Here is a 14245-nt window from a genome sequence, read left to right as displayed (position 1 = left end):
AAAAAAAAAAAAAAAAAAAAAAAAAAAAAAAAAAAAAAAAAAAAAAAAAAAATCACTGTCAATCAGAAGTGAAAAACGTCTAATTTAAATTTTCACGTTTCATTATTAGTGAGGCTGAATGTTCCATGTTTATTTGCCTTACGTCCTTTAATCACGCATGCATTTCCTCTCACCATTTTCTACTGGTCTGTTGTGACCATTTATTTTGAATGAAACAGAAAGCCAATGTCAGCTTTCTGTTTCTTGTATGTGTTGCAAACGTTTTTCTTTTTTTTTTTTTGGTTGATTGCTTTTTTTTAAGACAGAGTCTTGCTCTGTCATCCAAGCTAGAGGGCAGTGGCGTGATCTCGGCTCACTGCAACCTCCACCTCCCGGGTTCAAGTGATTCTCCTGCCTCAGCCTCCCAAGTAGCTGGGTTTACAGGCACCCGTCACCACGCCCAGCTAATTTTTGTTTTTTTTAGTAGGGTTTCACCATGTTGGTCAGGCTGGTCTTGAACTGCTGACCTTGTGATCCACCCGCCTCGGCCTCCCAAAGTGCTGAGATTACAGGGGTGAGCCACTGCGCCTGGGTTTTTATTTTTTTAACTTTGTATACGGTATTTTCTTTTCTGTATAGAAGTACTTCTTTTCTTTTTCTGTATAGAAGTCAAACTATTTTGCTTCATGGATTCTGGTTTTTCTTTCTTCGTTCCAAGACCATTTAAAAAAATGTGTTCACATTTTCCTCTGATACTTTTAAGGTATCATTCTGAAGATAAAATCTGATGTGTTTGGAATGCTGGCGTGAGGCTTGAGTATGGACAAGCTTCCTGAGTGCAAGTGTGCACTGAGGACAGCATGACGTGTGAGGATGGATCAGTTCACACAGCTCACGTAAGCTCATAGACAGGCTACCGGCTCCACTGCACGTGTCTACTGGGTGTTTTGACAACGCGGAGTGAATACTTTATGTCCTCACAAATTCAAATGCTGTTTTTATCATGTATAAATATTATATTATATTGGAAAAAAACAAAATCATAATGAAGTTATTTAATTATTTGCTCACTTACCTTGAAGAAAAACACATACATGTTGCATTTCTGAATTTACCTTAACCTGTTTAATACCTACTGAGAAAGTCTACTATTCAGAATGCAGAAAAAGGTAGAGGGAGTGGTTAGGGCCCTAAAAGTCAAACTGGGTCCCCGCAGCCCAGAGATCAACATTATTTAAAAACTCACCATGCAAAGCTAATAGAGAACGAACCATGTAACCCTTTGTGAACTATTACATTTTCAACTCAAAGCTTGGCCCTGTCTTCCAGTTACATGTCTATAAAAGTCAACTACGAAGTCTTTCAGAGGCTCTGCACTTTGCAAATGAAGTCAGTGGAGCCCTCCTGCACACAGACAGAGCCCAAAGGACAGGAGTGCAACTGGCGGGGCAGCCCTTGGTGGGGCCAAGGGGCAGGTCATGTGGAGGGGTGCGGGTTCCTCCCATGTCCACACACTGACCCCTCACTCCTGCTCACAGGTCCCAGACCCCTCCGGACACCGTGCTGCTGGAAGGTGTTGTGCTCCTGGGAGGTGGGATGCAAGCTGAACTTGCTCACTCCCTCTGGGCTAAATGACAGGTGAGCACTGGGCACAGCAAATGTGACTGGCCACAGTCACCCCGCCTCCAACTCTCTGGGTCCTTGTTCAAACACAGTGTTCTTATCAACACCCACAGAGGAAAATGGGTAAATGCGAAAACTCATTTTTGCAGCTTTAAATTACCTATGTCCTCAGAATGTAGCAGAATTCACAGCTGGCTGGGAAAAGCTATAATACACGCACTGTACACATTAACGCGTTTGGATATAAATAAGTGTATCTTTACATTCTGTAAAGTTCCTTACCGCCAAGTCGAATAAAGACACCAACCTCTTTTGTCATGAGACTCAAAGTCTCCTCTGGATACCGTTCTATAATCTGAAGTAATCTAGGAAACTTCAATCTGGCTTCACTGGAATTTAATTTTAAAGCTTTCAACATTTTCTCCACCACAAGTGCTGGATACGCCTGCAGTTCTGCAGAATCAGTAACTATCAATGACACCAAAGAAGAGAGCAATGGTCAATATATCCACTTATCCATAAACTATGACCTTAAATGTTAACATGTTCCCTTTTTGCCTTGTATTTTTTAGTGTCTTTTTTTGTTGTTGTTGAGACGGAATCTCGCTCTCTTGCCTAGGCTGGAGTGCAGTGGTGTGATCTTGGCTCACTGCAAGCTCCACCTCCTGGGTTCAAGCCATTCTTCTGCCTCAGCCTCCCGTGTAGCTGCCACCACACCCGGCTAATTTTTTTGTATTTTTAGTAGAGATGGGGGTTTCACCATGCTAGCCAGGATGGTCTCGATCTCCTGACCTCGTGATCCGCCCACCTCGGCCTCCCAAAGTGCTGGGATTACAGGCGTGAGCCACTGCACCCGGCCATTGTTCTTTTCTTAACTACCACTGTACACCAACAAACACCAGGTACAGTTTTGTATCTATCCTGAAGCCAAATCCTTCCATTAGAGTACCCATTCTGCACGAAGCACAGTTTGAATCCTGGGCTGGGAACACAAGGGGCAGTTGGTGGTCACTGAATTTATTCCAGGAGCATGAAGCAGGCCACATGAGCCAGTAATATTGAAGCTGCAAGCAAAATATCAAAGTATAAATTAAACAAATGGAAAGAGAGGACCACTTGACTCCATTTAACTGTAGGTCATGTTGCTTAGAGAGGCCATTGTCTCTCTTTCTCTTTTTTTTTTTTTTGAGACGGAGTCTCACTCTGTCACCCAGGCTGGTGTGCAGTGGTGCAGTATCAGCTCACTGCAACCTCTGCCTCCTGGGTTCAAGCGATTCTCCTGCCCCAGCCTCCTGAGCAGCTGGGACTACAGGCATGGGCCACCACACCCAGCTAACTGTTTTGTATTCTTAGTAGAGTTGGGGTTTCACCACGTTGGCCAGGCTGGTCTCAAACTCCTGGCCTCAAGTGATCCACTGCACCTGGCTGCCATTGTCTCTTAAAAAGACAATAGGATTTTCAAAATATTTGTAATTTGAAAACAAATAGGAGACCAAAAGTATGTACAAAATTCATAAGACTTTATGCTGACATAATGGAACACTAGCTTTTTAATTTTGCAGTTCACCTGATGCATTCTCTTCTTCCTTGCGTAGCTGTTGGTCACAGAAATCTGCCAGCGTCATGTAAGCATCAATCACCCCAGCTGCAGGCCTACAGCTCCAGGAGGTAGGCTGGGCCTCCTCCTCAGCTGCCTGCACAGCCTCAGAGAGGTGCTGGAATGCTCTCTGGTACAGACCCGCGATCACCTGGAATTCACAGAGACCTCAACCCATGAGCATGACTGAAGTTTTCTCAAAGAATTCTGCTTTCCATTTGTGACTCATGACACATAAATGGATCAACAGTTCCAAAATAACACTGAAGCTATGGAACTGGAAAAACAAGAGTCCACACTGGCTGTGAAGGAGCAAGCAATTCCAGTAAGATCCTCAGCACATAACAACTGGCCAAACAAAAATGCAAGCCCAGTGCAGGCCAGATGGTGCACAAGCAACACAGAGCTGGGTCTGGTCAGTGGAGTGCATGGCTGTCGGGAATATAAGAGGGAGATGGAAGTTGGCTCCTGCCCTCAGTGTCCTGCAGACGCTGGTAGCATCATGGAGGGAAAAGAGAAGGCCCCACAACTGAGGTGAGGCAGGACATAGTGAATGAGAAGGAAGCAGGTAACTATTGAAAAAACAAAATAATCGGCAGGAAGCTAAGCAAAGCAGGCACTAAATAAAAAAGCAGAAAAGGCTGATTTGTTCCGTAAGCTAGTGGGACGTCTGAATGGTGATGGGTGGGGATATTTAATAAACAAAAGTCATAAAAGAACTGTCCACAGTTCTTTCAATCCAAAAAAAATTAAAATTCATGACTTTTAATATTAAAAAATTTGTATCATTCAAATAAATAGGAAGCACAAAGAATGTCAATTTTCCACATAAGAAAATTGGCTGTGCATAACTGTCAAATATATTTTAAAAACACAAAGCAATACCCTATTACTTTCCTGTAGCCTGAACACTGCACATTGAAGACATACACAGCACACTAGCATAAAACATTCTTCCAGTATTACCTTCTCCGAATCCTCTGAACTGGATCCAGAAAGCTCTAAGATTCTTCTAGCCTTGTCCTCCTCAATTTCAGCAAGGCAGGCTGGCTCACTGCTGATAGCATTAGCTATGATCCTGTAAGTTGTACCCAAGAGAATGTTCTGGTCACGGGAAGCCAGAATATTTTTGCTTAAGTAGCTTGACACGTTGTTCTCATCTGTTGGATTAAAAAAACAAACAAACAAAACAAAAACAAACACTGTGTGTATGTGTGTGTGTGTAATTAATAAGAAGAAATTCATTGTCTACAAAAGTTTTCTTTTGTTTTTGGAACAGGGTCTCCCTCTGTTACCCAGGCTGGAGTGCAATGACACGATCTTGGCTCACTGGAACCTCTGCCTCCCGGGCTCAAGCGATCATCCCACCTCAACCTCCCAATTAGCTGGGACTATAGGCTTGTACCACTATGCCAGGCTATTTTTTGTATTTTTGGTAGAGATGGGGTTTTGCCATGTTGCCCAGGCTGGTCTCGAACTCCTGAGTTCAAGCAATCCTCCCACTTTGGCCTCCCAAAATGCTGAGATTACAAGTATGACCCACCGTGCTTGGCCTAAAGTTTTCCATTAATAAATTAATAAAAATAAATATTGAAAGTATAAGAAACTGACTTCAAATACTGGCTAGGGAATTTCTTAAACTCACATATTAATGAAAAATGTTCTTTGTTAGAAGTAACTGTATCAGCCGGGCGCGGTGGCTCAAGCCTGTAATCCCAGCACTTTGGGAGGCCGAGACGGGCGGATCACGAGGTCAGGAGATCGAGACCATCCCGGCTAAACACGGTGAAACCCCGTCTGTACTAAAAAATACAAAAAACTAGCCGGGCGAGGTTGCGGGCGCCTGTAGTCCCAGCTACTTGGGAGGCTGAGGCAGGAGAATGGCGTAAATCCGGGAGGCAGAGCTTGTAGTGAGCTGAGATCCGGCCACTGCACTCCAGCCTGGGCCACAGAGCGAGACTCCGTCGCAAAAAAAAAAAAGAAGAAACTGTATCAAAGTCCACAGAGACTAAGCAATTGAAACTTTCATTAATTAACTTTTTATTCAAGCATCATCATTCTGCAATTTTTCAAAGCACCTAATTCTGTTATAAAGAATAGGAAACGGGTACTGTGTTTGTACATAAATTAATAATCCAGAGTAGGTCTTTAAATTGGCACTGTGGCCCACAGCAAATGAAGCAACAGGCACTGCTGCATTTAAAGTTCTAGTTCTGCTGTGACTGTGTGGTTCTGGGCAAGGAGCTGGATCAGCGCTGGTTAAGTCTGCAGCGTCCAGACGTGCGGTAACAGTGTTGAAACTAGGAGGCCTGATCAACCACATGCCCTCCTTGCCTATGGTCTGACAGTTCTCTGCCAGAGTTATCTCACATACAGGATCACAACTACTGGCCCTGCTTATCATGCAAGGCTGTTATGAACTACAACCATACTCTAACTGTGTAATTATTATTATATCGGTATATGGACACTAATATTAACATTAGCAAACTCCTCCTCCTCCCCTCAAAAAAACCCATATAATTATGTAGCAATAATCAGGATAATTTTCTTCTTCTTTTTTTAGACACAGGGTCTCACTATGTTGCCCAGGCCAGAATACAGTGGCAACTCACACAGGCAAATCATGGCTCAACGCAGCCTCGAACTCCTGATCTCAAGCCATCCTCCCGCCTCAGGCTCCCCAGTAGCTGGGACAAAGGGTGCATGCCAACAAGTCCAACTAGAATGATCTTCTCCTCCTGGGATCAGTGTAAAAGAGTGCTTCTCCCCTAGACACCTTTATTGAGGCTGATACTTCAGAGCTGGTCTGGGAACCCAGCTGGATCATGCCTGATCAGAATACTAGCACACATCCTCAGACACAGGGCAACAGAGCAGGGGACAAGACCCAAACCTGCCCAAGAAAGCTTTCCTCCTTTAATGTAGTCTTAAAGACTACATTATTTTAGGAGGAAATAGCTTTTTTTTTTTTTTTTTTTGAGACGGAGTTTTGTTCTTGTCAACCAGGCTGGAGTGCAGTGGCGCGATTTGGGCTCGCTGCAACCTCCACCTGCCAGGTTCAAGCGATTCTCCTGCCTCAGGCTCCAGAGCAGCTGGGACTACAGACAGGTGCCTGCCACCACGCCCAGGTAGTTTTGCTTTTGTTTTTGTTTTTCTTTTTTTTGAGATGGAGTCCTGCTCTATCGCCCAGGCTGGAGTGTAGTGGCACGATCTCAGCTCACTGCAAGATCCATCTCCCGGGTTCACGCCATTCTCCTGCCTCAGCCTCCTAAGTAGCTGGGACTATAGGCGCCCACCACCAAACCTGGCGTAATTTTTTTGTATTTTCAGTAGACACAGGGTTTCACTTTGTTAGCCAGGATGGTCTCAATCTCCTGACCTCATGATCCACCCGCCTCAGCCCCCCGAAGTGCTGGGATTACAGGTGTGAGCCACCGTGCCCGGCCTAATTTTTTTTTTAGTAGAGATGGGGTTTCACCATGTTGGCCAGGATGTTCTCAATCTCCTGACCTCGTGATCCACCCACCTTGGCCACCCAAACTGCTGGGATTACAGGCGTGAGCCACTGCACCCAGGCTGAAATGGCTTTTCATGTTTGTTTATATCTTATATGCAAACAAAGTTTTCAAAATAATTAAACTATCATTCTCTGGCTCACTTTGCTATATTCACTAAAATTACTGCAAAGATTTACCTCCCAAATGTCAGATGATGCAGCACAAAGAATAAGAAGATATGTAAGACAATATAACACAGCCCTCTAAAGATGTATGTGGATAAAAGTGGTCAACTTACCCAACAAAGAGACTGTTTTCAGCACAGTGAGCACCTGCTCAGAGCAGCCCTGGGACCGGCTCCGGCAGTGGCTCAAGCGGCAGTAGCTCTGCACCCAGCTCACCAGCCAATCGTCTCTGGTTTTTGACTCTTTATGCAGCTCCTTCAGTAGTTTCATGGCAAGTGAGAAATTGTTCTGTATTAATAGAAAAAGAGAGAAGGTGGTATGATGATACACAAGTGACAGAAGTTTCAAACTGGCCTGCTTCCCCCTTTGCACGACACAATCCACCGGAGAGTAACAAATCTATTTCTTTAGCTTCAATTATGTCTCTAAATGTATCACTGGGATATAATTCATATTTAAAGAGTACAATTCAGGCCAGGTTTAGTGGCTCAGGCCTGTAATCCCAGCATTTTGGAAGGCCAAGGAGGGAGGATTACCTGAGTCTAGGAGTCTCAAACCAGACTAGGCAACATAATGAGACCCTGCCTCTAAAAAAATTTTTAAAATTAGCCAGCACCATGGCTCGTGCCTGTAGTCCCAGTTACTCTGGACACTAAGGTAGTAGGATCACTTGAACCTGGGAGGTTGAGGCTGCAGTGAGTTGCTGTGTACTCTACCCTGGGAAACAGAGCAAGACTATCTCAAAAAAAAAAAAAAAAAACAAACAAACAAACAAAAAAAACAAGGTGGGGCAGGGTGGGTACAATTCAGTATTTTGAGTATATTTACAAAGTTGTGCAACCACCACCCCTAATTCCAGAACATTTTCATTACCCCAAAAAGAAACTCACTGTTTGTTCTGAGTTACTACCCAGCCATTGGAAACCATAAATTTCCTTCCTTTCTCTATGGATTTGCCTACACCAGACATTTTGTAACAATGGTATCAGAAAATAAGTGGTGATGGCATCTTCTTTTACTTAGCATGATGTTTTACAGGTTCATGCACGTTGTAGCACCTGTCAGCTCTTCTTTCCTCTTTATGGCTGAATAATACTCCATTGCACGGACATGCCACTTTTTTTTTTTTTTTTTTGAGATGGAGTTTCACTCATCGCCCAGGCTGGAGTGCAATGGCGTGATCTCAGCTCATTGCAACCTGTGCCTCCTGAGTTCAAACAATTTTCCTGCCTCAGTCTCCCAAGTACCTGGGATTACAGGCATGTGCTACCACGCCCGGCTAATTTTTGTATTTTTAGTAGAGACGGAGTTTCTCCATGTCGGCCAGACTGGTCTCGGACTTCTGACTTCAAGTGATCCGCCCGCCTCGGCCTCTCAAAGTGCTGGTATTACAGGCCTGAGCCACTGCACCTGGCTGGACATGCCACATCTTATTTGGGTTGCTGCCACCTTCCAGCTATTTTGAATAATGTTCCTGTCAACATTTGTGTATTAATTTCCATGTGAACTTAAGCTTTTGTTTCTCATGGGTCTGGGAGTGTAATTGCTGTGTCATAAGGTAACTCTAGGTTCAACTGTTTTTGTTTGTTTGTTTGTTTGAGGCAAAGTTTTGCTCTTGTCACCCAGGCTGGAGCACAGTCGCACAATCTTAGCTCTCTGCAACCTCCATCTCCCAGGTTCAAGTGATTCTCCTGCCTCAGCCTCCTGGGTAGCTGGGATTACAGGCATGTGCCACCAAGTCCGGCTAATTTTTGTATTTTTAGTAGAGACGGGGTGTCACCATGTTGGTCAGGCTGGTTTTGAACCCTTGACCTCAGGTGATCCACCTGTCTCGGCCTCCCCAAAGTGCTGGGATTACAAGCGTGAGGGCCCAGCCTCGACATTTATTTTTTTTTAAGTATAGTCAAGTGAAGCATCAGAAGTGGAGAATCAACAAAGAAATCTGGTAAATGGTTGTGATCAATTAATTGTAAAAACCACTGCACTTGGACCAGCCTCTATGCTTAACTTTTTGAGGAAATGCCAGACTGTTTTCCACAGCAGATGCACCATTTTACATTCCCACCAGCAGTTCAGAAGGTTTCCAGTTTCCCACATCTTCTCCAAGGTTTGTCATCTGTGTGTTTGCTTCCAGCCATCTCAGGTAATGCACGATAGTTTTAATTCTGAATACAATTGACCTATTTTTTAGTTGCTTATATAATGTCTTCTTAAATCTACACCTCTAATTCTCTCTCAAGCTTCAAAAGCCATTTTCATCAGACTTTGGTTTTCCTAATTACTGCCCTTTCAACCACCCAGGAGAGAAATCCAAGTTGTTCCCAGCCAGACACTCTCATCACTCCTGTCACCTCGGGTTGTCCTGGATCTCCTTACAGAGCACCTCTCTTGCCCTGCTCACTCCCACCCCACTCCCCTAATGTGGAGCTTCCTGGTCTTTCTCTGTCTTTGCTTTCCCCAGAGCTGTCAATCTCCCACACAGCTTACAACTGGCCAGCATGCATGGAACCTTCAATGGCCTCCTGAACCCTGCAAGGACGCAGTCTCTCGCCCTCTGTAAACCCAGCGTAAGACTCTGCATTCTGTTTCTCACTTTCATGTTTCTGTGTGCGTGACTCCTGGAATACCTTTCTCCTCTCCATGCGCAAATCTTTCCATACCCATAAAGCCTACCCTAAATCACAGCCCCCTTCCCCAGACACCTCCCTGTCCAAGGTGGAAGCTCTTCTCTTCCCTGCGCCCACCAGGCTTTGCTGACATCTCTCTTCTTTGCCCACCAGTGCTGTTGTCATCATGTGTGCAGCCCCCACTCTCACTAGACAGTAATAATGGCAGGGAACATGTCTTTCCCCTCATCGTGCCAGTTTCCTAACTACACTGGGGTCCTCTCCGCATGACCCCAACTCCCTCACCACTAAATCCTTTAGTTCAGATCACCCCTTCTGGCCACACCCTGTTCTTCTCTCACCCAGTTCCTGCTCTGCCTGCCTCTAATTGGATTTTCTGTTATTTGCAATATAAAAATTCTTACTTGATATTACACTCATCCAAAGAAAAATCTATAAATGAGCATTTAAACCTACAAAAAAGAAATATTATTTCTACTAGAATATCATCCTTTGCCTTGCAATAGCAACTGATATAGGGTCATTAACATAGCAAGCTTCCGTAGTATGTTTAAAAATTATATACATTTAAATAGATTACATGCAATTTTTAAGCAATGTATATACTTAATATCAAGAAAGGGTCCTAGTATTAAACGATAATTCCTACAAAGTAAACCTAAAAATAATTTGTAACTAACTGGTAAGGATTCATTTTGAAATGATTAACAGGAATATAATAAACTCTAGAGGCTTTCTGGAGACTTTTGAATAAGTGCTCCTTCAAGTTTCCTTTTTTTTTGAGACAGGTTCTCACTCTGTCGCCCAAGCTGGTCTCTAACTCCTGGGCTCAAGTGATCCGCCTGCCTTGGCCTCTCAAAGTGCTGAGATTACAGGTGTGAGCCACTGCACCCAGCCCAGTTTACTTATAAAGAGAGAAAAAAAAAACACCTACTCAATTATTTTAAGGTTCAGACTATAAAGAAAAGCTAAAATTAGAGAAAAGCTAATTTAGCAAAATCCTGTGACAGAGCAGGAAAGACAGACATGAGTACTCACCTGCTTCCGGGCACTGTCTACCATCTTCATTTTCATGGAAAACTTGCAGCTCCTGATCAGGGAGCTGATATCTTCTTCCTGCTCTTGCACGTCCATCCTGTCACTGGGGTCTCCATCTTCATCCACATTCATACTATTATCTTCTGGAAGAGGGGTAAGCTTCTCCTCTATTTTGCTGAGAAAGAAACATCTACACAAAGAAAAATGAGACAATGTCAGACTCAGGAATAGGAAGCTTCTGGGTAGCAATTACAGGCAGAAATTCTACACCTTAGTAAATGTTTGTTCTTTTTTTTTTTTTTTTTGAGATGAGTTTCACTCTGTCGCCCAGGCTGGAGTGCAGTGGCGCGATCTAGGCTCACTGCATGCTCCGCCTCCCAGGTTCACATCATTCTCCTGCCTCAGCCTCCTGAGTAGCTGGGACTACAGGTGCCCGCCCCCACATCTGTCTAATTTTTTGTATTTTTAGTAGAGACAGGGTTTCACCATGTTAGCCAGGATGGCCTCGTTCTCCTGATCTCGTGATCCGGCCGCCTCGGCCTCCCAAAGTGCTGGGATTACAGGCGTGAGCCACCGTGCTCGGTCTACCCTTTTTTTTTTTTCCGAGATGGAGTCTCATTCTGTCACCCAGGCTGGAGTGCAGTGGCATGATCTCGACTTACTGCAACCTCCACCTCCCGGGTTCAAGCAATTTTCCTGCCTCAGCCTACTGAGCAGCTGGGACTACAGGCGTGCACCACCACCCCCGGATAATTTTTGTATTTTTAGTAGAGAGGGGGTTTCACCATGTTGGCCAGGCTGCTCTCGAACTCCTGACCCTCAGGTGATCCACCTGCTCTGGCCTCCCAAAGTGCTGGGACACAGGTGTGAGCCACTACACCCAGCCTTTGTTCACATTTAAAACCAAAAATATACACTCTAGGTATTGACTTACTCTCCATTTGCATAAAACAACTCCTTAAAGATCACCAATGAGATATATATAATTTTTTTTTTTTTTTTTTAAGACAGAGTCTCCCTCTGTCACCCAGGCTGGAGCGCAGTGGCACGATCTCAGCTCACTGCTACCTCTGCCTCCTGGGTTCAAGTGATTCTCCTGCCTCAGCTTCCTGAGTAGCTGGGATTACAGGTGCGTGCCACCACGCCCAGCTAATTTTTGTATTTTTGGTAGAGATGGGGTTTCACCATCTTGGCCAGGCTGGTCTTGAACTCCTGACCTCATGATCTGCCCGCCTCAGCCTCTCAAAGTGCTGGGATTACAGGAGTGAGCCACCATGCCCGGCTACCAGTGATATTTTAACAGTACTTTTCATACATCACTCAATGCTTCCAGTTACACAGAATAAAATGTTCAACCTCACCATTTTCTTTTCTTTTTTTTTGAAGACAGAGTATGGCTCTGTCACCCAGGCTGGTGTGCAGTGCTCAACTCACTGCAAGCTCCACCTCCCGGGCTCAAGCCAACCTCCTACCTCAGCCTTCTGAGTAGCTGGGGCTATTGGCGCAGGTCACCATACCCAGCTAATTCTTTTTTTTTTTTGTGGAATCGTGGTTTCATCGTGTTGCCCAGGCTGGTTCTGAACTCCTGAGTTCAAGCAATTTGCCTACCTTGGCCTCCCAAAGTGCTGGGATTACAGGAGTGAGCTATCATGTCTGGCCTATATTTTATCTTTTGAAGAATGGGTATCATACCCTGTGTTGAGCCATTTTCCTACTTATATGTCCCAACTTAAGGTGATAAATATGTAACAGTAAACAGTTTATAATCACTGAAAATTTTTTCTTTTTATTTATTTTTTTGAGACAGGGTCTTGCTCTGTTGCCCATGTTGGAGCGTAGTGGTGCAACCACAGATCACTGCAGCCTCGACCTCCTAAAGTCACACAGTCCTCTTCCCTCAGCCTCCCAAATAGCTGGGGTTGGTTATAGGTGCATGCTACCGCATCAAGCTAAGTTTTACATTTTTTTTGTAGAAACAGGGGCTTGCTATGTTGCCAGGCTGGTCTCAAACTCCTGGGTTCAAGGAATCCTCCTAAAGGCTGGGATTACAGGTATGAGCCACCATGCCCAACCACGAAAATTTAAAAGGTAAGTCTAGGTTGCTACTAAATTATTATTTTAGAAACAGGACTCACTATGTTGCCCAGGCTGTAGTGCAGTAGTTATTCACAGATGTAATCATAGCACACTACAGCCTTGAATTCCTGGGCTCAAGCAATCCTCCTGCCTCAGCCTCCCAAGAAGCTGAAACAATAGGTGCGTGCCTCCATACCCAACTTCAAAATTATTTTTATTTGAATCATAATTTACATGTATGACTCTGTCCAAGTAATTTTATTTCCATTAATATTAGTAACACTGACAAAGGGCCCTAATATATAAAGCTCATCCCTGATCAACAATCAAGTAAATTTCTGTTATTCTTCCAGGAACTGATTTCCAATTTCTTAGAAACACTATGGCCAGGGAGTTCGAGAACACCCTGGGCAACATAGTGATACCTCATCTCTACAAAAAAATGTAAAAATTAGCTGGGCATGGTGGCATGAGCCTGTATTTCCAGCTACACAGGAGGATCGCCTGAGCTCAGGAGTTTGAGGCTGCAGTGAGCTATGACTGCACCACTGCACTCCAGCCTGGGTGGCAGAGCAAGACCCTGTGCATGGAAAGAAAGGAAAGAAGAAAAGGAAAGGAAAAAAGGAGAGGAAAGAAGAGGAGAGGGGAGGGGAGGGGAGAAAGAAACACTGTAGGCAGATAAACCATCATGTTTCACATCTCTTTTTCCTTTTCCCTCTTTTTTTGTTACTCCCAAGATACAAGCCTCGCTGGCCATTTCCTATTCTTACCACACTGCTCTGTGCTCCTCATCCCCGCACCAACCACAGTGCTGGCTCATTCCCCAAAGCTGCCACTGATTTTAAGCTTTCACTGTTTTTAATCATAACAATAAATACAAGTAGGTACTAGATTAACATTTCAATAAATAATGAATTACTAAATCCATAAATGTCTCCTACCAGTGTGAATAAAGTGCTTGGTATTTCAGGAAAGGGAGGTGGGAACATCCACAGAATGAGACAGACTCCCTTGGGCTGTGAAAGTGCATGCAATTTTAGGAGTAGAGTTGACAAGAGAGTCCCAGACAGAGGGAACAAATTAAACAAACACAGAGAACAGTTACACTGCATGACATGTTCTCACATCAAATCAGAGAGAACAAACCAAGAAGAGAACCATCTTTTCTTTTCTTTTCTGCCGCCTAGGCTGGAGTGCAGTGGCCGGATCTCAGCTCACTGCAAGCTCCGCCTCCTGGGTTTACACCATTCTCCTGCCTCAGCCTCCCGAGTAGCTGGGACTACAGGCGCCCGCAACCTCGCCCGGCTAGTTTTTTGTATTTTTTAGTAGAGACGGGGTTTCACCGTGTTAGCCAGGATGGTCTCGATCTCCTGACCTCGTGATCCGCCCGTCTCAGCCTCCCAAAGTGCTGGGATTACAGGCTTGAGCCACCGCGACCGGCCGAGAACCATCTTTTCTAAAAACAACAGAGTCTGGCTCTGGTATGGCACTGGGAACCCCTTGGGGCCTATCCTCTGCTGACAACAACTAGAAACTGGATAAAATACAACTCCCCAAGAACTCTGAGTGAATAAAAGATGGCAGACTGTATGTGCAGGGAATCAAAACTGGGAGGATCTG

The 14245-nt window shown here is 44.5% G+C and overlaps 1 protein-coding gene across 4 annotated transcripts in view; it reads right to left on the bottom strand.

Moving 5' to 3' along the window:
- The window catches only part of PRKDC (protein kinase, DNA-activated, catalytic subunit), a 186751-nt gene that overhangs the window by 24569 nt on the left and 147937 nt on the right, over positions 1–14245 (bottom strand). For all 4 annotated transcript variants that reach the window (XM_017881346.1, XM_017881348.1, XM_017881345.1 and 1 more), the window contains exons 69-73: positions 10550–10739; positions 6998–7172; positions 4166–4359; positions 3170–3350; positions 1910–2070 (exon numbers count right to left, since the gene is read on the bottom strand). In XM_017881346.1, the coding sequence (XP_017736835.1) occupies positions 1910–2070; positions 3170–3350; positions 4166–4359; positions 6998–7172; positions 10550–10739 (901 nt within the window). The remainder of the gene's footprint in view (positions 1–1909; positions 2071–3169; positions 3351–4165; positions 4360–6997; positions 7173–10549; positions 10740–14245) is intronic.

Source organism: Rhinopithecus bieti, unplaced genomic scaffold (assembly GCF_001698545.2).
Source record: "Rhinopithecus bieti isolate Rb0 unplaced genomic scaffold, ASM169854v2 scaffold_13195, whole genome shotgun sequence".
Classification (NCBI taxonomy): domain Eukaryota; kingdom Metazoa; phylum Chordata; class Mammalia; order Primates; family Cercopithecidae; genus Rhinopithecus; species Rhinopithecus bieti.
This window is presented reverse-complemented; position numbering and strand designations above follow the sequence as displayed.